Here is a 24,566-nt window from a genome sequence, read left to right as displayed (position 1 = left end):
CGTTACCTGCAGCCTGATTTTCAGAACTGGCTCCCAAGCCTTCACACAATGGAAGTAGAAAGTGTCTGTGTCCTCTGTGGTTTTCTGTATTCTCTCATGAGATTCAGGCACCGTAAGCACGAGATTTTTACCCTCTAGGGAAAAGAGGTTTTTTCAGAGAATAATACCACTGTTCAGGCGAAACAGCCAACATAGTCGGAAAACTATTCTGGAGTCATTCTCTGTGGTAACTGTGTAAGATGCCACACTGGCAAGTCTCCTACAGCACAGAAACTGGTGCTCCTGCCTTTACCGCAAAGCCTGGGGTGCTCCCAGAGTCAGCACTCTATCATACTTCCACCAGCAAAGTTTACTGTGTCCATACTAGGAAAAGACGCAGCGATAAGTGTTACAAATGGAGGCAGTTCAGGGACTTTCACTCCATTACATTTTACTGTCTTTAGAACACCCTTAGTCATCTCTGTACCCTAAAGTGCAACCATCTGGATCTGAATGACTACGATAGGGTTGATACAGTCATGGCCTCAGTTGACAGAGAAATCAGCGTACCTTTCAAATATTTCCTGCTTTCATTAATGTCCACTTGCACTTCCAAGCAGCAGACATCACGGGACTGTAAAAAACAGGAGTGGAAAATTGTGAAGATAGCAAATACCACATTGCTGCAAATAATGAAACATCATGCAGACAAACACTACCTATAATATAGAGCCAACTAAACTGGTCTCAATGCTGGAAGCAATCCAGCTGCACAAGAGTAAATTCAGTGCTTATTAACCTAGGACAGTAGCCCAGCTACACTCCTTCAGAACTAGTTTGTCCATACAGTGGTATATTGCCAGATGTTGTTATACCCATTAAAGTTATCCCAAAATCAGGATACTGTACAACACAGTTGCCCAAACAGCTACACATATATCTGATAATTCTTTAGGAAAGGTGAGGGAAAACACCTGATGATGAGTTTCTGTGTATTGTGGCAGTGATTAGTTTACAAGGTATCTTCTTGCTGGTCCTGATGCAGGGAAATCATGGTTATATTCCACCTGAGTCATTCCAGTTTACCTTTAATAACTCATGCCAGGTCAGTTTTCCAAGGCATTTCAGGAACAACTCATGCCAATCATTACAGCCCTTATGCCTCACACAGAAAATGAGGTGGGGGAAGAAAAGAATATGTGTCACTTTGTCTCAGGGGTATTGAAGACTAGCATCTGGAAATCACGTGTAGCCTTGGAGTGGTTGACAAACAGTACTTTGTAAGGCTTAGCTGCTGGGCCAGCCCAAGGACATAGGTAATATACCCCGTGCTGACTAACACTAAAGGAGGACTTTATGTTTCAATGACTAAAATAATTATTTATTAAAAAACTCATTTTCCAAAAAGCTGTTAAATTAGATAACTTTCCAGCCATGAGTATACTGAACAACCTACAGACTCATCCCTTTTATAACCTCTGTTTTTCCTGCCAAGTGCCATACTGTATTACGTAAAACACAAGCAGTTTTCACTTTGAACATCAACAAATGCGGGGTTCTGCAACATGAACAAACCAGAGATGGGCAAAATATTGACATTTGTAAAACCTGAGGACTTCAAGAAACACTGCTTCTCTCCTTGAATCAAGAGGGCAACAGTTAAGCCATAATGAATTGGAATTGTTCCACAATTTTTGCTTTATAATGCACACCATCCTTTTATCTTTTATTGTAGCTTCTGAAATGTCAGATGGATGGGAGGAAGAGGAGAGACTCAAACCAAAGGAGAAGTCACTCCAAGCTAAATTCATGTGTGAAACTTACCACTAGGACGTCATTGGTAATTATGTGCTCTGGAGGGCCAGGACTGAAAAGACAGAATCAGAAAACAAACAGAAGCTGTGTGAATATCTGTTTTGGGTTTTTTTTAACAGTAGTTTTACAATCTTTCCTGCTTAAAATGTAATACAGTTACATTAGTATCACTGTTTGCCTTATAAAAGGCATAATACATGATCACCAGCTAAGCACGTGAACCAAAATATAGTAGCCTAACAAGAAGAAAGGCAGGAGAGCCCATAAAAATACCAATGCTTAAGACTATATGCTAAGATACAGCAGAACAAAGACACACTGGTCTATGTGGAGCCATGTCCTGCTATTAACAAATGAGCATATGACTTGAGGAAAGCAAAGACTACTATTAATGCATTCTGTAAATACTTATTAGGAAAGACAGTTGTGACTGTTCCAGATTATAATTTACAACTGATTACAAATGAAGAGCAAATAAGAATTAGCTCCCACTGAGCTATATGTATGACTGGAAAACACAAAGGTAAGTAATAGAAGGTCTTGTCCCAGACATTTTACCTTGTAAGACCTAGGTCAGTCACTGAATGGGTATAGTTATTTAATACTATGAGAATCTATAGAGTCTACTAACAGCACCTCTCATTCAGATCAATACCCCAACTGCTACACACATTCGTAAGAGCTTTCATATATCTTAAAGGACCAATAAAGTTATGTAGTATGTAACCTTTGACTTTCTGCAAAGTCTGGGGTATTTTACCAAACATCACTTCCAGCATTAAAACTTTTATTTCAGCTGTAAAATGTATTTAAATATAAATAAGTAGGTTTGACTTCCAAGGGTGGAGAACCCCCCACATGCCTTATAACTTGAATGGTGAAAAATGGTCCTCTTATGTACTCAGAATCTGCTCAGTCCAGTTTCCAAGCACTGCATCTTATTCTGTCATTTTTATATATCTGCCTGTGACTGCATCCACATTTGCCATTTGCAGGAGACACGCCATCTCTTAAAGTACCTCTCATACACAAATTAAACAGATATCCCTAAGTTTGACTGTGGGAGAAATTAACCAAGAACACCAGTGATTTTCTTCTGCAGCTTTTCCATGTCTAAGAATAAGAAGCCACATTTACCACGCAATTAATCAGTTTTGACTGGACTATGTTACTTTTTGGGGGTAATGCTAAGCTCAGATACGCCAGAATGTGTAGTTTACGGTTGTTTTTAAAACCAAACTAGTAATGGTGTTTAGAAGAGAGATAAAGTTAATCTTGCCGGGTTTGTACTCCTCCAGGCAATGTTGATTACCACCTCAAGGGGGATGGTCTTAATTTTATTATTTGTTGTTTTTCAAGTTTAACCAAGTATCCTGGGTTCAATTTCACCACAGTGTTCTAGGCATTGTTCAATTAATATTAACTTCAAGAGCAACTCTATTAAGTTTTACATGTACCTTGTGTCCAAGTTATCACATTGTGCCAATGTTACTATATTTCCACGATCAGGATATACATGTTGAACAGAAGATAAATTTTGTATGAAATACACTGAATGACAGAACTAGCTGGGGAACTTAAGGTAAAAACGTTTGACACTAACTTCAGCTCGCTGCTGGGAGTAAAAGCTGGAAGAAGTTCCTCTTTCTCTGAGATACCATTAGTCCCTGGCAGATCTATACATTTTCAGCTCTGAAATTTTACTCACATTCTTTCCATCCAGAATTCCACTTCTAAACTTTCCCATTTCTTAGTACATGTCTCTCTCTACAAAGAAAAAGGTAAAATAAATATGGATTATTGGAGGCTACAAGAATTTGGCAGTATAGACACACAAAAAAGCACTTCCATGGCTGACATCTCTGCTGCTGATGTTACCAAGAAAAGCTGTGTTACCTCTTTCCAAAGCCAAGACTGCAACGGAAACCACATGCTTGCAAAAAGCACATAAGATCAACATTCCCCCATTGTGGGATGTGTAGAACTATACATATTTCCAAAGATAAAATCACCAGGGAAAGCTTGACTGACGCAGAAATATAATGGCTTACTGTAAACATGATGTGCATGGGAGAAAGGCGTTGAAGCCCAGCAACAAAAGTGACTAAGGCCAGTGTCATTTCCATGTACAGAGCATGGAATCCAGCAGAGATGAGGTTGGCAAGAGTAGTCTGTACTGAGGTGGTTACTGAATCATTCCATTTCCCAGTGACTCACCCACTGGCTGAGAAGTGCATGGCACCAGTCTGCAGGGTACAAGGAATATCCATGTTAACAGCTTCCAGCATTTGAAATAGCTGTTCTTTTGGATATGGACTGTTTCCTTCCTGCAATGAGCATGTAGCAATACCTCAGCCACAGCTCAGACAAGCCCTGGTGTTGTCGCAGGCCTACCCCAGCTTTGTTCTCTGGACAATTGTTTTTCATGGACTCTTTAATAGAATACCAAAGATGTTAGCAGAACAGATGAGCCTTTACTATGGGCTACAGAAATCTGAATCACCTAGAAGGAAATCCAGCAAGATCACCAATAGGAGAAGCCTGAAAGAACCATTTCATTCAGGTGCTGAGTGGATTGTCTTCATGTCTTAAAGTTGCCTTAGATTTGCCATTAAAGAGGAAGTGTCTTCTAAGCATGGCAAAAGTTGAATAAAGACAAAAGGTAAGGCAGTTATTTATTTGGACTATAAAATATAAAAATGACTATTTATAAATGCTCTCTGTTAACATTTCTTGGCCTCAAAGAGATGCTGGGAATGAAAGAAAAGCTGCTTCATTTTTTGAATCCGTGAGAAGAGATAAATGAAGTCACAAAAATTCAGCACATTATATCTGTTTTGATGAAATACTGATAATGGTATATAAGGCTATCTGTTTATTCAGACCCAAACACCACTTAACATAGAAGCCAGTGTGGACAATGAGGTCTTGCCAAACTCTCCCTGTATTTTCATAGATTCATAGAATCATGGAATGGTTTGGATTGGAAGGGACCTCAAAACTCATCCAGTCCAACCACCTTCCATGGGCAGGGACACCCTGCACTAGACCAGATTGCTCCAAGCCCTGTCCAACATGGACTTGAACACTGCCAGGGATGGGGCAGCCACAGCTTCTCTGGGCAACCTGTTAAGTGCATCACCACCCTCACAATGAAGAATTTATTCCTAATGCCTAATCTAATTTCCCCTCTTTCAGTTTAAAGCCTTTCCCTTTTTTTCTATCACTACTTGCTCTCATAGAAAGTCCCTCTCCAGTGTTTCTATAGCCCCCCTTAAGGTACTGGAAGGCTGCTGTAAAGTCTCCTGAATCCTTACCTCTGATTTCAAAGCAAATGTCTCACGGATTGACTCCCCTGGTCTGATTCTAGCAACATTAAAAAGAACTGTGAACTGCATGTCATCTTTGGTGAGTGGATCTTCATCACACACTGCCAGTTCTAAGACATTCTGGTAGTAGAAAAAAAAAAAGTAAGAACTCTTATTGAGCTGCTATCACACAGAAATAAAAAGGGGTTACAGACTTTTGCAGCTGCTTGACTAGCACAATAGTAAGAATAAAGAAACATGCTTTCATTGAGGGGTTTGATAATGGGAAACACCATCATTAAACCCAGTCTTGGGAAACATGAAATCGAAAACGACCTGTAACAGAGAGCTCCCACTATTCTGAGACAGAAAAGATGTCAGTGCTCTGCACCATACTGATAACCTGCCCAAAGAACACACCCCCGAAGTTCTTTTAACTACACAGGTTAGGGTAGGATTAAATTCACTGTCTAATCCACAGCTACTCCTCTACTCTTTCCTTACAACCAGTGAAGGGAAAGCTCTTTCTAAATTAGCCCAAAATAGCCCAGATCATAGAATCACAGAATCATAGAATAGTTAGGGTTGGAAAGGACCTTAAGATCATCCAGTTCCAATGCCCCTGCCATGGGCAGAGACACCTCACACTAAACCATGCCACCCAAGGCTCTGTCCAACCTGGTCTTGAACACTGCCAGGGATGGAGCATTCACAACTTCCCTGGGCAACCCATTCCAGTGCCTCACCTAACAGGAAAGAATTTCCTCCTTATATCCAATCTAAACTTCCCCTGTTTAAGTTTTAACCCATTACCCCTTGTCCTATCACTACAGTCCCTAATGAATAGTTCATCCCCAGGATCCCTATAGCCCCTAATGAATAGTTAATCCCCAGCATCCCTATAGGTCCCCTTCAGATACTGGAAGGCTGCTATGAGGTCTCCACGCAGCCTTCTCTTCTCCAGGCTGAACAGCCCCAGCTTTCTCAGCCTATCTTCATATGGGAGGTGCTTCAATCCCCTGATCATCCTCGTGGCCTCCTCTGGACTTGTTCCAACAGTTCCATGTCCCAACCAATCAGCTGCAAATTCTATTACACACGCATTTTCTTAAGTTAATTAGCACAGTTGATTGACAGGGTGTCAACTAACAATCCTCAGCTATTCAAAATAGTGACATTTATATTTATTTACTACCTCAACTTCTCTCTGGATCCTGAAGTAGAAAGTCTCGTTCCAGACAGGGTTGTCAGAATTCTTGATGGTTTTGGTCTGAAGCTTTCGATTTGAAGCAGACGGCAGCCACAAGCGCACGTAGCAGTCTGATGCAGTCACTGCAGCAGAGAAACATTAAAAACCTGATGCCAGTGTTATAGATGAAAAGCAGGGCAAGGCCATGATTCTGGAGACTAACAAATATTACTACTTTTTTTTCATAAATAGAGAGACCATCAGTTGGAAGCAACCAAGGAAAACCACCTAATTCCTGGGTAAATAACTACAAGTTTGCAAATGTACACATGCACACACAAAGTACACTAAGAACCATGTTTCCCATGTGAGGAGAAAGAGGTAAGAAAGACCCCGCTGACCATTCATTGGGCAATATTCCTTGTGATTCCAGTCAATGATGTTAAAAAAGTTTAACTAGAGCTAGCACCAAAAAGGGCTGTTAGGATCACTACAGGAAAGGAGAATGCATATTACAGAGAAGATCAGGAAGACTGTTGCTCAATCCAGCAACACAAGCATGCGAAAAGGACACGATGGCTGTCTAGAAGGGTTAGGTACTAGGGAATATCTGTTGCAGCTGAAGGCTGGTGTGGACCCAAGAACATGAGGGCATGAGCAACTTGGAAATCTTCATCTCACTTCCAGCCTACATCTACTCCTTATGGTTAGTGCAGTCAGTCCCTTGAGCAGCCATCCTTTTGGAAAAGCCAGGTTGGGAAAGCACATTTACTTTGTGAAGCTTGACAACGGTGTGAAAGGAAATCTCCAAGGTGATGTCTTTCAGAGCTGGAGTCTGGACTCGACTGATGATGTGTACTGCATCCCAAGATGCCTAAATACTTCAGACTGGTATCAAGCAGTGAATAACATTGCCCCGCAAGGTTTTGGCAGGAAAATGGAACTGTCCCTTCAATAGAGTAGATAGAAGAGATCATTGAAACTCAGAAATACAGGCCTTGTCACACTACCACTTTTCTAGTGTCCATCACTGGATGTTGCTACATGGCATTTGCCACAGGCGTACAGGAAGCACTTCATCAGGCAGTTACTCAACTCCCTGTGGTCTCCCTGGCTTGGTCAAGGCTTGGTCAAGGTTGTGCTTGGCCCTGCACAGTGAGATGTGAAGGGTCTCAGCTGTAAAGTAACACTTTTTTCGTTGAACATGCCATTTTTTCACTAGAGGAATACAGACACCAGAGGTTTTCACAGTGCAAGAAAGAGCAATTCAAGGTCTTTGTCCTGGCTGAGGAACTCATAGGAGACCTGAGCAAAACTGGCAGCTGAATGGCTGTTCTACAGTACACCTTGAGAAGGAATCATAGGAGGCTGTGAGGGATAATGAGTTAAAGAAAGCTGAACACAAAGGTACACCAAAAAGTCTGGTTTGCCTACATGCTCAAGAGCATGCTTAGGGCTGGGTCTGCAGATCTGGAAACTATCAATATAATTTCACATGACTGGTTATCTGAGAACAGCAAATACCCTCAATGATACTGTACTTTAGAAAGCTTAAAATTCTCTAGTTTACTTTTGATTATTGAGTGTAATTGATGTATTTCAGTAAAAGGTCCCTAAATACATGTCCTATGTGGCAAAATTCCAGTCCATTATATGATTTATATCAATCATGAACATCAAAACCAAACAACTTCCATCAGATTTACAAATTGCAATATCCTCATAAGGTCTACCTTCCCTTGTTGTCCCAGAAATTCATCTGGGAGGCTTCATTTTTACCAGTTCCCTGAGGTGCCACTAGATACGTCCTCCAGCCTAATGACACCTCAGGCATTTAATCTAATTATAGCCCTGGCAGTAGTATTTCTGTTGTTGTGCTTTATGTAAGTTGCTTTTATACCTTCAAACTCAGGAACATTTCTCACTGCATAAACTCTGGAGGTGACTAAAAGTACAATCAAAGCACAACTCACACAGGTCTCTTGATTTGATGTTCTTAGCTTGTATGATTCTTACAGAAAGCATGTGGATGGGGCAGAACTTCATCTGCAGAGAAAACAAATGCAATTAGTTTTACCAGCTCAGAATACAAAAACAATATGTAATCACTTTATTTTCATACAACCTGAAGTATGGATGGCCATAGTGATGGGTGTATTGCCAATCTGTTGAAAGTCCTGTGCCATAGGAAGGTCAAAATTGAGCCTTTGGAAGGCAATACTAGGTACAGCACTGACACTAGATGAGGACATGGTAGTCTAAAAACTTCTGACTTCATATCCCAACTAGGTTTTCATAACACTTGTAAGTAGGCCAAGCTCACCAAAAGGCATCTAGAGGAATGCACAATTGACTTTGAGTGAACGGACCATAGGCCCAGCAAAGACCCTTCCAATGATGAAAGAAGTGCCCTGATTTGGAGGCATCATATCACAGAATCCCCCATCAGTAGGTATATTGTAAATATCAACAGGAATGGAACCCCTTCCCTTTCATATATGAGATTTATTTCTATCATATACAAGCTATCATTGTAACACTTATTTCAAGTTACATGTCCCTAACACTAAGACTTAAGCTTCCCAACCTAAGCTGGTCAGAAATTGCCATTTTCAAAAGACATTCTGATAAGCCTGAATGAACACACATATACAGACACATGATAATCTTAATACCATAAGCAGAAAAATATTTTCTTCTTCTTCAAATTAGAACGGTTAAATTTCTGTTTAACTTCCTGTTTTTTACATATTTTTTGCATATAAGCACAGTTTGTCAGCAATAATAACATACAGTAAATAAAACAAATAAATAAAAATGGGGTCTCATCATGTTGGAAGTGTTTCATTAGTTTGAATGGCAGCTTAAACGACACACCAACTGGAACATCATATCTGCCTAAATGAGACTATCTATTTCATTATTGCAACAAAATAATTGAACAACTTCATTTTGAAAGTTAGCACCATGATTAATGTTCCTGACATTGAAATTATTAACTTTGGAGATACAAAGAGCTGAGGAAACTGGAACTTCTCTATAGAAGGAGTCACTCACTACACTTAATATGAAATTCTTTTAAAATGGGGTGGAGACAACTGGGCAAGTTTATTAGAGATGAGAATAGCCTTAATTCAGTTTAAGTCAGTGTTGTTTAGAGGTAAATTACATTACATTACATCAAATGAAAGCCATTTCAACTGTGATTTGGCACGTTCAAATAAGGGCTTAATATTAAATTGTATGATGTCACTTTTAAGGTTACATCCTTTTTAAACTCAGATTAATATTCAAGAGTCACCTCGAGCAGAGTTCTTAAACCTACCAAATCACAAATTACTCTGTTTCCTGGTCTTTTAATGGTTGATTGAAATAATTCCTGTATAAAAATGTAAGACACATTTGTTCTTGCATGACAAGAACCATTTCTGTTACATTTTCCCCCCATTTGAAACTGATAAATTTAAAACATTCTGCATTTAATGCATTACAGATATTACAAGTTCCAGCTGGGCCACTTCCATATTATTCCATTGGCCACTGAAAGAATTTGACTTTAATTTTCCTGTGCAAATACTCCCAACCGGAACACTCAGTCAGCATTCCCAGTGGGTCTCATTAACATGAAGTATTGGATTATGTAGACAATTACAGAGCTGACTGTTTTTAATTAATATGTTAATTCTGTGTTATTTTGTAATCACTTCCCCCTTGCTCAACAGAAGCCAAAGCATTCCAGAATCTGCCTTTAAAGGAGAAACGGATGTTGTACAAAGTCGCTTTGAACCTTTTGTGATTAAAATGTAATTGTTCATAAAAATGGTGCATCTGCAGTTCATCATCAGAGTACTCTCAGTTATCATTGGCGTCGTGTTTTCATCCTCTCCCACTAGAACCAGAGAACCTCACTCCTCCTCTTTTCCCCTTTCAACAGCAATCGCTTCCCTTAAACATGTCAACATCTGCCTACATCAAAGATGACTGTTCACTGTTTCTGATTTGTTGCAGCTTAGTCCTTGTGTTTTTACAGGGTAAAAGAGTAAGAGGTTCAGATAGGTAAATGTGGCCATAATAAGCCCTATGTGCAAATACTTAGGGAAAACCAAAAGCCATCCCACTTCCAAGCCTGAAGTTTACTTCAGGCTGTGATAACTGTATAGAATTGGGCTTATTCTTTTTGTTTTCATCAGAAAAAGGCACAGCTAATTTTTCTTCTGCAGTGTTCCATAGCAGACTGTGCGGGTCTGATTTGAGTGGTCTCAAATAACATCCTTGCCTAAAACTGCCAGCATTTCAGAATACCCTTTATTAAAAATAATTAGAGAAGTAATTTGCTATTTTCATAACAGGACAAGAAACGTGTAATTTCAATATTAATGCAAATTGATAAGCACAGAACATATCCAGACAGCTCTTGACAGTCTTGCAGTTGCACTGTTTTTGCTCTCTTTAGTTCACTTCCCTTGAAGAAACAGTTTCCTGCATAGGCACACAGAGGAACAAACTCCCTCTGTAAATATCAAGTCAAAGGTAGCTTTTCCAGAAGTGCATCATTCCATTTTTGCTGGAAAATTAGTAGTGCCACACTGACGTCAATGATGGCTGCCTGTATAATTTTGCATAACACCCCAGACCAATAAATATTAGCATATCCAGAGTCCCAAAGAGTAGGCTAAAAACTGACACCACCACCCCCAAAAACTCCAAACAACAAAATAGAAACAAACAAAAACCCACACAGAAACAGAAAAAACAAACTTCTTTTCACTTGATAACTTTTAGCACTAAACTACATTTCTGCACTCTCAAAGCCAGTTTTGGGGGAACCATTTCAGGTTTAAAATACAGGAAATTCAATGAACGGAAGGTAAAACTAACATGTAGAATTGCCATAGTTGTGTCAAACCTTAACAAACTGAAAATTCACATCTGTTGCTAACATCTCTTTGATTGTAATAGTGCACCCTTGCTGACCTACTGACTGGCTTCCAGAGAGCAGTAATATGCTGGTCAGCTTTAGGAGGATACATAATTCTCCCGTCTGCAGGCAGTTGGTCACTTCAAAAGGTTTCATCCCCAAAAGACAACTTTGAGAGTATGAAATCTTCTCAAAGCTCAGTAATAATGAGGAGCCTACTGAGATGGTCTTTGGAAGGCAGAGAAAGAAGAAAAACCTCCCAACAGCTCCTATGTTTTATTTCACTCCTTACTGTCCCTCCATCCTGCTCTTAGAACAAGATCTCATAGCTACCGTCGCTAGAAAGTTAGTCTTCTAGTGGGCAGCTTCTGCAGAGATGGGCAATCTGGGAACATACTCCCATTGCCACATCTCCTTTCTTTTTAAGTTGTTTTCTCTCCTTTGCTTTGCTTTGGCTTGCTTTTATTCTTTTCTTTCTTTTCTCTTTTCTCTCTTCTCTTTCTTTCTTTAATTTTCTTTACTTTCTTTAAAAAAAAGTTCTTGGTTTGTACTTGGAAGGCCAATTTTGATGGCCTTGCACCAAATGTCACCAATTTTCTGAGTGGAGATAACACCAAGTTATATGAAGTTTTATGTGGGGAGTTTGCTCTCACTATCTTGACATGCTGTAAATAGCTGTAGGATTTATCACTCAGCTTTATAGATGTCTTTCAGATATGAATAATTACTTCCTTTCATGGATTACTTTTTCTTCCTCCAGTGGTGTACCAGAAGTTGTATAATATCTTATGTACAAGATCTCACACAATCATTTGGCATATTCTTACTATTTATTTTATCTTAGATACTAAGGATTTATTTCAACTACAACTTGGCAATTTATCAAAGTAAGGTTAAAAAAGCTTTGTGATCAGCCTCGTTTCAAAGCACTCTTCCACATAGATTCTTTAACATCTAATATGGGCTGATATTCTTACCCATCAGTGAGAATACTGCTAGCAATTTCTCCTTCCCATGAGCTGCCTATTTTCTTCAAAATTAGAGGAATGCAAAGTTCTGGTGGGAAAAGCAAATGCAAAACCAGGAGAGAGAATAGAAGGATAGAGCATGATCACAAAAGCTGTGTTTGGGAATCACAGTTATCCAAAATCTTATTATTCGAGGTTGAACAGTTAGTAAGTAAATCTGAGTATTTTATCACATAAAAATGATTCCATAGGTCACAAAATAAAACTACTAAATAGTGATTAATCTTGTCTGAGCAGAAGAAAAGACCCTGCTATGAATATCAAAAGCACTCCCAGCAAGTTGTAAAATAATACTGTCCATCACTTCTGTGCCAACTTGGTAGCTTTCTTTAAACAGCAAAAAATTGATTGGAATACCAGATAGTATTAGTAGAATACTACATAGCCTTCTCAGTAGGTCTTCCAAAGAGTCCACACTTTTCTAAACACCTTGCTTTTTTAATATAAAAAGAAATAAACAAAACCCATTCTGTTCTGATTTCCATACCTATTTACTAATTTACATTCATGAAAAATTAATTTGCCTGGCTGTATGGCAGAGCTACAGGCTGTATTGAATGAATTTCCTTCCTCGGGAATAGAAGCTTTCTGACCTGAAGCTAAGGTCGCACTCTAACCTTTTGGCAGTGCTGCCTGTTAACCAGGACTATGTCTATACTTGCAGAATGGTACTCACAGCATTAGGATCAAATGCAAGATAATTTGCTGTAATTGAGACTTTCTAGATAAAATTATATCTGAGCTATCTACTCATCTATCAGATCCAGAATTATATTATCAGAGACAAAATTTGTATTTAATAGTGATAGCTTTTCTATCTAAGACAGATAGATACCTCTGGATCTAAGAGGTAGATAGATTAGATACAAATTTCATCCAAAGTACATTATGTCACTTGCCCTGAGCATCCAACATTTGAATATTTTCAATCTATCATTTCAGCTTTCTCGTCAAGCTACTGATATTTTCCTGGGTTTTTGATTTTACTTGCAAATATTACCATGACACAAGTACAAGTAGTATTCTTCATTCTTAATGATTCATGATTCTCTAGAAGCTATAGCATGTAACATTGTTTCTTGCTGTATTTAAAACCCTTGAATGCCCATATTTCTTTTATTTGCTGCAAAATTTGGCATGGGGTTTGATATATAGAGAAAGGTTAGTTGTAAGTAACACATATCTTGGATTTCAGACACCACATCCATTCCTTTTTGAAGACATACATGAGGAAGTAACTCTCAGCTAATAATTCTGTTGATTTATGCTAAAAAATACCAGTTAAGATCTCTGAATGGAACTTCCTATTAAAAAACTCAAGTCCAGACATGAAATACTTCCACTAGAATTGCAGGTGCTGTAAACATTATGTCAAAGATAGCTAAATCAGCCAAAGGGCTCAACAGAACTCTCCCCTGCAGCTCAAGTGAGATAAATTATGCTTTGTTGCTAGAAAAAGATGTTGGGTTTTCAGCTGGGGCAAGCGACAAACATGTGCTATCCTGAGAAGAGCACATAGTAGGGGTAAAGCACTTTCATTTTACAGTGTGATAAACTCATCAAGGCCAGCCCTCTCTTCCTTCCCGGTGTTCACGACAGCATGCACACCTCACGATAAAAGCAAAGGGTCACCTACTCTCTGCTGTCACAGAAGCTCACTTGCATGTTAGTTACTACATGGTGAAAGAGGAAAGCGGTGAGTTCACAAAGTCCAAGACGACCCTCCTGCATCGCACCAGTTTGTGTGCCAGCAGATGTAAAGAGGAAGGAGTTTGCTCTCAAGACTTGGAGGAGGGAGGTCTCAATGGCAAGGTGTCGGGTCACAGCAAGGCACAGAGCTGCAGTTCTCTTACCTTGGCTGGTGGGCTCCCCATGGCATGCAAGATGGCGACAGCAACAGGCACCCCAATTTGTGTAACAGATCCGTCAGCTGCCAAACAGGCTCACAGCTTGTTGTTGCGGCTGAAATAACCTGAAGGACACATATAATTTATACAGGTGCTGAGCTCCACCCTCTGCTTCCTCTGTGCGGAGAAGTCTGCCTATGTCTGAGAGGGACAGATCTGCAGTGTCAGAGGGGAGAGAAAAGCTGCAGTTACCACACCTTTGCCTGTCACTTTATTACCTATCACAACTTGTTATTACCCCAGGTTTTTGGGTAGATTCTGCCATATTTAGAAAGTCTTCTGCACTCCCCATCTCTTTCATTTATCTAGTCAGCAGATGAATTTTCAATAGTTTTTAAGTTCTTCCACAAAATACTCCAGAAAATAAAAAACAATCAAAGGGAGGGAATAGACAAACCTTAATAATAAAAATTCCTGTGGGAGAGGAGCCCACTTCTGATCGCTCCTTTCAACTCTTCCTGCAAAAGGGACTTGTTCCAATATGTTACTGGCAATCTTTCTGCCAGCCAGTAAATCAAGCCTCCTTACTTTGAAGTACCTACTGGATGACTGCCTGGCCAATGTTGGTGAAATTGAGGTAAATTTTGGCAGGGAAAGGGAAAGCCGCATACCTTCTGGGCTTTTCCCCTCTACACACTTCTTATAAGAAGAACATAACAAGTTGACATCTTGCAGCTTCCCATCCTATTCCCCCATCAGTTTGCTGGTGACAGTAGTGGGTCCTAAGGCATCCACTGGAGATGGTGCAGGCATGGCTTCCTTCACGTCTCCCATGCCGACTACGTACTACTGATGGACAATCCACAGGGTGCCTATCAGGACATTGCTCCAGGCAATCTCTTCTGGCTTTACCTTATTCCACACTTGTAACTTCATGTTGGATGTCCTGCAGACCCAGGCTTGGAAAAGGGCTGGAGGCCACCATAAGTCGGCAGTAAGATATGTCCTCACTGGAGGACTGTAATATGAGATAGGACCAAGCCTCACCAACCAACCAGTGGACCATGTACACTTATGGTAAGGGAGAGTGTCAAGAGTTAATTTTCACTGAATAGTAGCAATGAGATTGGCTTTTGGCAAGAGAAGAAAAAAAATATAAATGCAACCACAACAATTATTTAGGAAAACAGGTTTCCTGGAATCTTAGGCTTTGGATCTCTCCTGAAATTCAGATGGATCACCTTTGAACACTTTTTACAGCATTTTCCACAAAAATCATTCCCTGGCTGAAAATCAGCTCTAGTCAAATGCCCCTGGGCTTATGGAAATGACAAGCAACACCTCAAATTGACATTTCCAAAGACTCTGCTCTGCTGGCAATGCAGCCACCATCCTGGAGGTTAGAAATGGATGCACATTTACCCAAGCAGCAGGGTTAGCACTCGAGTGCTTAGGTGGGTTACCATCTTTGAAATAACAAAAAAGGTATCGCAAATAAAGGTCTGCTGTGTACGTGCAGCAAATCAAAGGGCAGCTGCAAAACCCACAGAACAATAAGCCAAACCCATCAGAAAGCAATCTGGGGTTCAGTGCAATTAACCATGCGAGTGATGTGCTCCTGCAGTAACACTGTTTTGACAGCCTCACTTGGACATTTTTCCCAGCAGTCAAGAATGCAGTACAAACGTTCTTCTCCATGCTTCCTTGGACACAGGGGTGTGCAGTATCCCATTTCCAGAGATAAGAAAAAAGCAGAGAAAAAGGGGGGAAATCACTTATTCATGTGAAGTTTTCATTTTCTGCCTTCATAGTGTTGTTGTTGCTGTAGTGAACTGAGACCAAAATAGTAGGCTGACAAATTTACCTCCTAAAGGGAAGGCAAATGGAAAAACAGCCAGAGAAAAATGAACTCCCCTCAAAGAGGGGCATGGCTGCCTGGAAACAGAGCAACACATTAAATAGAACACAGCTGCAGCAAAGAGACCTGGGTCTTAATGGAACAGGAAAGAAGGAAAAAGCTCCCAGAATGTCTTCAAATCAAGGTGCAAAAGTTACTTTGGACAGCCCTGGAACAATTTTTTCCAAAAGCTGCTCCAAAATGTCAATGGTTCCAGTAAATCAGCACTGCCAAAATACATAAAACATCTTGTGTTGCTTGTCAACAAGCACACTGACAAGTACCACGTCTGTTTCCTCCTGGACGTGAGGGAAACGGGCTACGTGAAGTCAGGCTTTACTGCAGACACAAAAAACAATGCAGCATGGGGAAAGTAAGACAGTCAACTGCAAAACCAAGGAAGGAACAGAACTAAAGCAAAGACAGCACAGCACCTTAGTGAACAAGTTAAATAGTATGCAGTATATAGTAGGGCGCACAGAAAGTCCTCCGCCTCCCCTTTTTAGAAGGAGGACATAGTCATGCAAGGCCTATACTAGTGGAGTTAGATTCAGAATACATAATACTGTACCTGCAGTTTCAGTCTGCAAAAGGCTGTTCAGGAGACAGAGGGAAAAGGGATTTCAGATTGTACAGGTCTCATTCCACCTTTTTGACTTACTCGTTTCCTTTCTGAATTAACGTTGAGAAAGTACTTGGAAATAAGATGGGGGGGAAGAGATAAGAAAACATATCAAATTACTCTGAGGTTAAACTGCTTCATACATTACCTGTGTATGTGAAACAGAATCAGAATGGAAGGAAGGCAAGCCCATGCTGCTCCCAGTATGCAAGTTAATTAATACAGTGTTCAGCTGCATGCAGCTTACTCAATGGGCTGCTCCCCAACAGCCCCATGCAAAAAGCTACTCAGAGTCACAACCAAGCTTTCAGATAAAGCAGTAGAGTGATAGCAACTCTAAATGGCTGCGATTTGGATCATCCTACTGCTGGCATAACCTTAAAAGCTAAGTGAGACAGACCTACCAAAAGGTAAGAAGGGCTCATTTAATGGAGCTCATTACTTACCCCAGCAATGGGAACAGCACCACAAAATTACATACAAACATATCTCAGCTTTGGTGTACAGAGAACTGCCCTTAGTGAAGCACTGTCTTCATAGTCCTTTCATGCTTGATCCTAACAGCTTCAAAAGCAAGGATGGCAAATACTATATAAATTGAACTCTGCTGTCATTTTGGATGAGAACATTTGTTCATTTATTCCATGAAAGTGGTTACATGGACTTCAGTGATGGACCTTCCTAGGGCTAGATGCAGCCACACCACTGAGAGATGGAGGTGGAAGACTGTGCTGCTCTGTGAAGACTTCTTTTTCTGCCAGACAGTGATAATGAGAGATGACAGTCGCTTTCTCTTTGCCTCATAAATCAGTTTGTACCTTATTCAGCTCAGTAGCTAGGTTAGAAAAATTACAGTAATCTAAGAAAATAACTGTCTATTGTAGAATTGAAACCAAAAATTTTCAAAATATTTGCAGAAATCAGGGAACAAAAATTAGTATTTTTTCCCTAGCTCATCCCCAAACTAATTTTTATCCAGGTTATTTAACCACTGTGAGAAATAACACCCCCCAAAAAAAAAAAATTATTCAACTGGATCTCCATCTTTTAATTCAACATTGCCATATGAAACTAGACGCTCTAAAGCAAAGCTTCAGAAATGCCAGATTTGGAGACCTTTCAAAACTGAAACATTTAATTTTGAAATAAAACATTTCTATTTTTTCACTGTTTCTCCCCACCCCATGCTTTTTGAGCAAAACAACACAGTTAATTTGAAACTACTTTAGATCTTTGAAAGCTTTCTGACCAAACATTTTCAGCAAAGCTGATGTTATTAGGACTCTAGTTGTCTATCTGAGTGGCAGTCAGATGATAACAGAACTTATACATGAACCATCCTGGCTATCAAGATCTAAACCTGTTTCAGAAAAGTAAAATCCTCTTACCTATCTCCTGAGCCACTGCGAGTTTGAATAAAGATATCATACAGTAAAGCCAGTATCACTGGCTCTCTTTCCTGGCCAGAGTAAGAGAGCTACTAATTTCCTTAGATACTTTGCAGGTGTGGTTTTAAGTATGGCAAGATAGTGATCTCTGCAGTTCAAGATGGGAGGAAGCTGCTTATTACTTACCTGGGATATCTGGGGACAGGAGCGTTATCTTTCCAAGACACGTCAATGTAAAGCCACACATTGAAACCCACTGTGTTTATGTTTAGATATTTTTCTTTTATTTTAAACCGAGTGATTGCAGAGCATCTAATTGAAATAAATGAGTAAGATATTTCAATATCATTCCACTCAAGCCAGTTTCGGAGACCTTTATCTTCAGATCTTATACAAACAGTCTGACACTGATGTCAGTATGAAATTGCTTCAGTAAAGACCTCAGAAGACTTAGGTAGATATTACATTTCACCACTTGGCTGACAGGAAGACTTGACTTATGGTTATGGTATTTAGCTTCAAATTATCAAGAGAAGGGTTTTCTTCTTAGTTGCCAAAAGCCTCTTGTGTTTCTTCAATAGTCACTTTTTTAGAATCAAGACAGTAACTCTTGTTTTCTTCTACTGTTTTTCATTCCGTAAGTTCTTTGGGACAAGACCTGCTAAGGAAGTGTTTGCTACTGAATGTTATTATATTGGGCAAGAATAATTAAAAAACAAAGGTTACGGCAATTGCATGACACAGATGGGTCTCCCTTCTAGCCCTAGCTGTGTCAAATCCTCTTTCAGCCCTGTATTTGATTTTATTCAAGGTTCTGAGCACAGCCCTTAGATGTTAGGTCAGGAAGGGATAAAAGATATACAAGGATTTATTTCAAATAACATGAAAGTCATTAAGGATTCAACTCATTGATTCCTGTCAGTAATTTATCCTCTAAGTAGCTCTCCAAAATTAATAAGACTAAAGAAAGTAGCAGGTATCCTCACTATGTTATTCTGTATGTTAGTACAGTTAATGGGTAGGCTTTTTGAATAAAGCTAGCATCAGCCAACCTATGTCCTAGATTAAGTAATCTGAAAGACTTTAGTGAAGTCTAAATGCAAGAAAAGCACCCATCTGAGCACAGAGACAGGGTAAAGAAAGACAGAAACAGCCAATTCAGGGTGAACCAGATACATCCAACTATACTACCAGTAGCTTCAGAAATACCTGCAAAGCATGCCTTTCTAGCAGGCCCAGTGATCACAAAGAAGAAATGAATACTGGCACACAACCATTGGTAAATACCTGAAAGTGCTCAAGTCTCAAAAATATCGGGGGGGGGGGAGTTTCATGTTGCAGCAAAACTCACCTAAGAGCTAAGAGCTAGTCATCACTAAAAGAGGAGGCCTGGCTCCCATTGCAGTCCCAAGCTTACAGTCCTGCCCATACCCCACAGTACTGCATCTGGCACTCTTCTGGCCAAATTGTAAGGTCATTTGAGGAGCTGAAGCAACAAAAAATTACTCTTTTCCTTTTTCTCAGGAATTCCCAGGACTGCCCTTCTTCATAGCCTCAGTTACTAGAACATGGGAACTCACACTGAATTCAGCAGTGGGAGTCTGACCATAGGCAAGTAGCGTTGTCCATAAGTGCTGCCTAAAGCATCAAGATTTTTAGGGAAATGAGCATCGGAGGTGGAAAATATGTTAGACAATTCAGCGCACATCCTTACGAGTGCATCATTACAATTCATTGACCCCAGTAGCAGGGAGCTTCACAACCTCTTTGTATGGTTCTTCTAAGGTTACTGCAAGGTTGTCAAAATTGAAAACTGAGTTTCTCCCTATCTTTACTTTTATTCATCATTATAACTTTTTCTCTTTTTTTTAATACAAAATCTCTAGACATCAACCAGCCCATGGGAACAACTTAAAACAGAATAACCAGAGCTATTATGAGTTACAAGCCTTGCAAGCTTATTTAGAGCAATTAAGAACCTTGTGACTCACTCCTGGTGTATTACAACTTCCAACAGCAGACGACTACTTCATGAGGACTTCATGGGCTCTACAGAGTCATGGGGATTTTAATACAAAAGCTTCTTCTGAACTGATACTTATCCCTATAAAAATTATTTCTGATGAGAAAAAATGCTTGTTTATTTTATATGTCTGTCCTTCTCGTTTCCTTTATTTTATATGTCTGCCCTTCCAGTCCGTTTGTACCATTCCTGCAACAAAACGAAGTCAGAAGCTTTTCCTAATACTGTGCCTTAGAATTCAATTTGCTGAGAGCACTCTCAACTTTACTCCAGCAGCATGAAAGCAGCTTTCTGTCACCTGCTCCCCTTGGCCCAGTGTAGAAAGCAGACAGGCATAAGCAGAGCATCTGGCACTTGAAACACACTTTGTGTCTCAGCTGGTCTCAAGAAAACTACTCCAACCTGTGCCAAGGCAGAGTCATCCTTGGAGCCTGATACCATCTCGGTCTCTATGTCTGCACATTAGGTGTGTTTTAATTCTTCTGGTTCAGCAGCACATAAAACATAACACCTGACTGCAATTGTAAATGCTTTCATCCTAGTAGAAAACTGATTTTTCACAGGCACAGATCTCTTTTAACCCTCTAATTCATACAATATCTTGGGACTTCTGAAGCTCCTAAGATGTGCAATGCTTGAAACCTGAGAACTCAGGATAGAAACTCATACCAAAGCCAATGGAAATGCGTAGCTTTTAGCATCTCAATGAACTAGGGTGTTTTTAACCTTAGACCTCTGACATTCATGGTTTATGTGTCAGGTGAGATATGATATGGCCAATAAGCCAAGAAAATTTTTGTGTAGGTTATGACAGGCATTGACTCTGTTCAGAGCAGAACATTAAAACAAGCTACATACACCACCTCCTTTGCCAGAGGATCTAGATCTATGTGCCAAAGGTCCAAAATTAGGTCTTCTAGCCAGGGAGAGTCTGTGCTGGAGGAGATGCAGTCACTCAGAGTCTCTAGCTTCCAGGAGTAGAGATCTGATGGGAAACTAGATTTCAAATGGTGACCCCTCCCATAAATCCCTCCAGGAATCAAGCCTCACCCACAGCCTGTCAAAGCAGCAGAGTACAAACTTGTAATGGTGCCTTCTCTTCAACACATGCAATCTGTACCCTGCAATCTCTCCCCATGCAATAGATGCATTGCAAAGTGGCAGAGACCCTTGCCTTCTATGATTCAAATCCACTAATTGTTGGTCTTCTCTACTGTGTACTCACACACATACTGAATGCATTTGTCAGCCCAGTACAGCAAGCAAGCTGTGAACCGCAAGAAGGTAAAATGTCCTGTGACTTGCCTGCACCAGTGCTGGCAACTGGAATGTTCATCCCACAGAGGAAATCACACCTTCCATCACCCTTCCCAGAAAGGTTTCATTCATGTATGTACAAAAGATTTTGAAACATTTCTGGGCTGATGCCTAAGTTCATATGCCAGGACCCTGCCTACATAGCTGTTTTGCTGCCACGTGTAGCTAAGAGTACTAGCAAGCGGGAGGCAAAGGAATTGGCCAACAGGTGAAGGACATCTAATGGACAGGTCTTTCAGCTGCTGGTAGCCTGTGGGGTAGCAGTGGTAGCTGGGCAAAGACAGCAGTGTCATAGCATCACAGAATGGTGGGTAGCCAGTGGAACAGGCCAGGTGGGTCCACAAGTTTGACAACAGCATGACAACTTTCCAAGCAGGTTTCCGTGAAGCTGGAGAACCAGCCAACCCAGCAATACCAAACCCAATCAACATTTTCAAAAGAAGAAGTGTTGCATCATAAAACTTATGATCAGCTCTATTCATCAGACATCATTTCCTCGTGCATGTTAAAACTCCAAATGGGAAGAACCTGACTGTTGTTAACACACCTCATATTTCTTCCTCCTCCTCAAACCTGATGCACAAACAGCTGACAACATGGACAGATATGTGGAGCACAGAATGCCTTGTGCAACAACTGCATGCTGTTGCTTACAAGAAATAGAGGAGAGAGGAAATGATAATAAAATGGTAATGTGCCTTCTGCTTCATTTGAATACTCCTTGGCATTTGAATACTCCTTGGCTCTGTCATCAATTCTCTGCACATCCTAGACAATTCAGTGAACAATTTGTAGGGTGAAATGAAAGTAGCAGCGATCAGTTCACCTGAGATCAGAGAAACTGGAGCAACTCAAAGGAAAGAGAAACTAGAAATGCAAAGAAAAAAATGATCATTATTCTATTGTTATAGAATATCATTTCCTCCAAATGGTTATCATTTGAAAACAATCCTTTAGATGCTTTCCTTTATGAACCCAAATACTGTATCCTGACACTGTCAATGTTCAGAGAAGTTTAGTGTATTCTTCACTAAGTGTGTCTACCATGAGAGAGATCATTTTACACAGGACCCAGAGAGCACCAAAACATCCCACAGCCCAACATAGCATGGGTTAGAAATGCGTCGCACCCTGTGAATTCATACTTGAAGACGCTTCTTGTTCCATATAGGACATTGTCTAGCCTTCTGTGGCTCTGAATCAAATTAAATGAATGGTTGCATTACATTAGTGCAGATGCAGCTAAATGCTGTTCACTTGCCCCTAGAAAAACATCCTTCAACTCTGTGGGCAATAACCCGGGAGCCAGAAAGTTAATTAATAGTTTCACTCCGCATCAGAGACAGCCTGTAAGAAGCAGCAAGCAGGGCAGCTTAATTTTCATTCAATATACTCTACAAGGAAGCCTATATTAATAACTTCAACAAAATATATTACGAGATCCATTGCAAAACAATGAAACAATGATACTGTAAAGCAATCTGATGCTTTCCCAAAGAGGAACAGATCTTACTAGCAGTCAATTAACTCCTTTTATACCTAACATTTTGAAACAACTGTACAGATGAACCTATGAACCCATGCCAATCCATTTCAGCCTCTAGAGACAGCAAACTCTATTTGATTTCTTAATTCTAGTTCTGGTTGTGATCATTTGACCTTCACTTCCTTCTGACATATGTAGTCATCACCATTATACAGTCTCTCTGTGTCACAGCAGTGTCGAACACAAAACATACTGACAACAAAGCATCTCGTGGTTGTTACTGCTACCTGTGAGGTGTCAAGCACAAGTGAAATCCTCAACTCTTACACAGTGTCTTCCTGTCCCTTGCCTCTCAGATAACTGAGAGGAACAAGTCAAAATTCAGCCAGCCAAAAGCCAACTTACAATAAAAGTTCAAAGTTTTCTGTTTGCTGTTGGAAAAGGATGTGTGGAAGAGACTCAGAGACATCTTCCTGATGTGCAGCTACTGGTAATTCATTACTGGGTTTTGAGGTTAAACAATAACAGTTTTTTTCTGATATCTATTTAGTAGTTATCTCATGTACTTCAGAAGTCAAAAGTTTGATCTTCTCAGACACTTCCTCATGTTCCTCTCAGGAACAGTCTAACTGATATCAATAGGATTCACTGTTGAAGAGTGCCAACTCAGATGCAAAAGTGTTTGATGCATTGGAGCACGATCAAACAACACATAAAGGAATATGCACAAAACATTAGCCTAGCCTCTCCTCTCTGCTCCCCACAAAATGCAAAGATACCACATTTTATTCACAGGCTTAATTATTGTTCAGCTCCTGCTCTTTTACTTCTATTTTCTCGTTTGTGTTGGTGTTCGCGTTGGTGTTCATGTAATCTCCTTAGATTGCACGGTTTCTTCCAAGCAAGCTCTACAGCTTATCTGGGAACTTTCATCACTTTTACCATGATGGGGCTCACTTCCCTGTTGACTTTGTGCAGTGCCATAAATGACAATAAATTCTACTGCTGATCCTTGAAACCTGTGGAATAGCTGAACTATGTATTTTACCTCCTACACCTTCCTTTCATACAGTGACCCCTGACTTTTCTCAGCCTTCACACCACATTTCCCTCCCCCGTGACAGCTAAATTTAAACTGAGACTGGATGATGTATTTTATGTGTAGTTCAATCAGACATCAGGAACATGATTTAGGAATTACTGAGAAAAATGCATGCATCCCATAGGTCACACTAAATAACGACAGCTGGCCTTAGCTTTAAAAATCTGTTTTTCTTCCATGCATCAAGCTTTTCTTTACACCTCAAAACATGTATTAGGAGCCTGTAGTTGACTAGGCAGTGATGGTCTATGTGCTTTATGAAAAGGTTCACATGAAGAGACAAGCTGTTCCCATTATTTCAAGGAGACTCACTCTGCAGTCAAATAGGGTTAGAAACCGCACGCCCTTGGCACTGGCATACAATGTGCCTCTTCCCACAAATATGGAGTAACAGAGCCTCCCAGAAAATACACTAACGAGGCAACATAAAAAAGCTTGCTCAGAAGAAGCCTTGATTCCAGGGCCTAAGGTTCATAAAACCGTAAGGGCAGGAAATGCACATCCTTCCCCTTCTTCACACCTTTCTTCCCTGAGCAAACACTTTGAAGGCAGTTCCCGGGGACAAATCTTGAGGGATTTCCTCAGCCAGTTCCCGTATCTTGTTCATATTCCTATAGTAGAGGCATCAGCCCTTCATTTGCAACTCA

The 24,566-nt window shown here is 40.2% G+C and overlaps 1 protein-coding gene across 1 annotated transcript in view; it reads right to left on the bottom strand.

The window, feature by feature from the left end:
* Positions 1–24,566, bottom strand: part of LOC133207153 (cytosolic phospholipase A2 beta-like) — a 50,292-nt gene that overhangs the window by 16,606 nt on the left and 9,120 nt on the right. The window contains exons 2-10 of the mRNA XM_061343809.1: positions 14,091–14,209; positions 8,265–8,337; positions 7,064–7,240; positions 6,298–6,434; positions 5,112–5,243; positions 3,503–3,561; positions 1,804–1,846; positions 550–613; positions 7–134 (exon numbers count right to left, since the gene is read on the bottom strand). Coding sequence (XP_061199793.1) covers positions 7–134; positions 550–613; positions 1,804–1,846; positions 3,503–3,561; positions 5,112–5,243; positions 6,298–6,434; positions 7,064–7,240; positions 8,265–8,337; positions 14,091–14,111 — 834 coding nt within the window. The 5' untranslated portion in view covers positions 14,112–14,209. The remainder of the gene's footprint in view (positions 1–6; positions 135–549; positions 614–1,803; positions 1,847–3,502; positions 3,562–5,111; positions 5,244–6,297; positions 6,435–7,063; positions 7,241–8,264; positions 8,338–14,090; positions 14,210–24,566) is intronic.

This window comes from Neopsephotus bourkii, unplaced genomic scaffold, assembly GCF_033783945.1.
Source record: "Neopsephotus bourkii isolate Nb327-2 ecotype Australia unplaced genomic scaffold, CSIRO-AGI_Nbou_v1 NB_1825, whole genome shotgun sequence".
Taxonomy (NCBI): domain Eukaryota; kingdom Metazoa; phylum Chordata; class Aves; order Psittaciformes; family Psittacidae; genus Neopsephotus; species Neopsephotus bourkii.
Note: the sequence above shows the minus strand (reverse complement) of the source record. Positions and strands in the feature narration are given on the sequence as shown.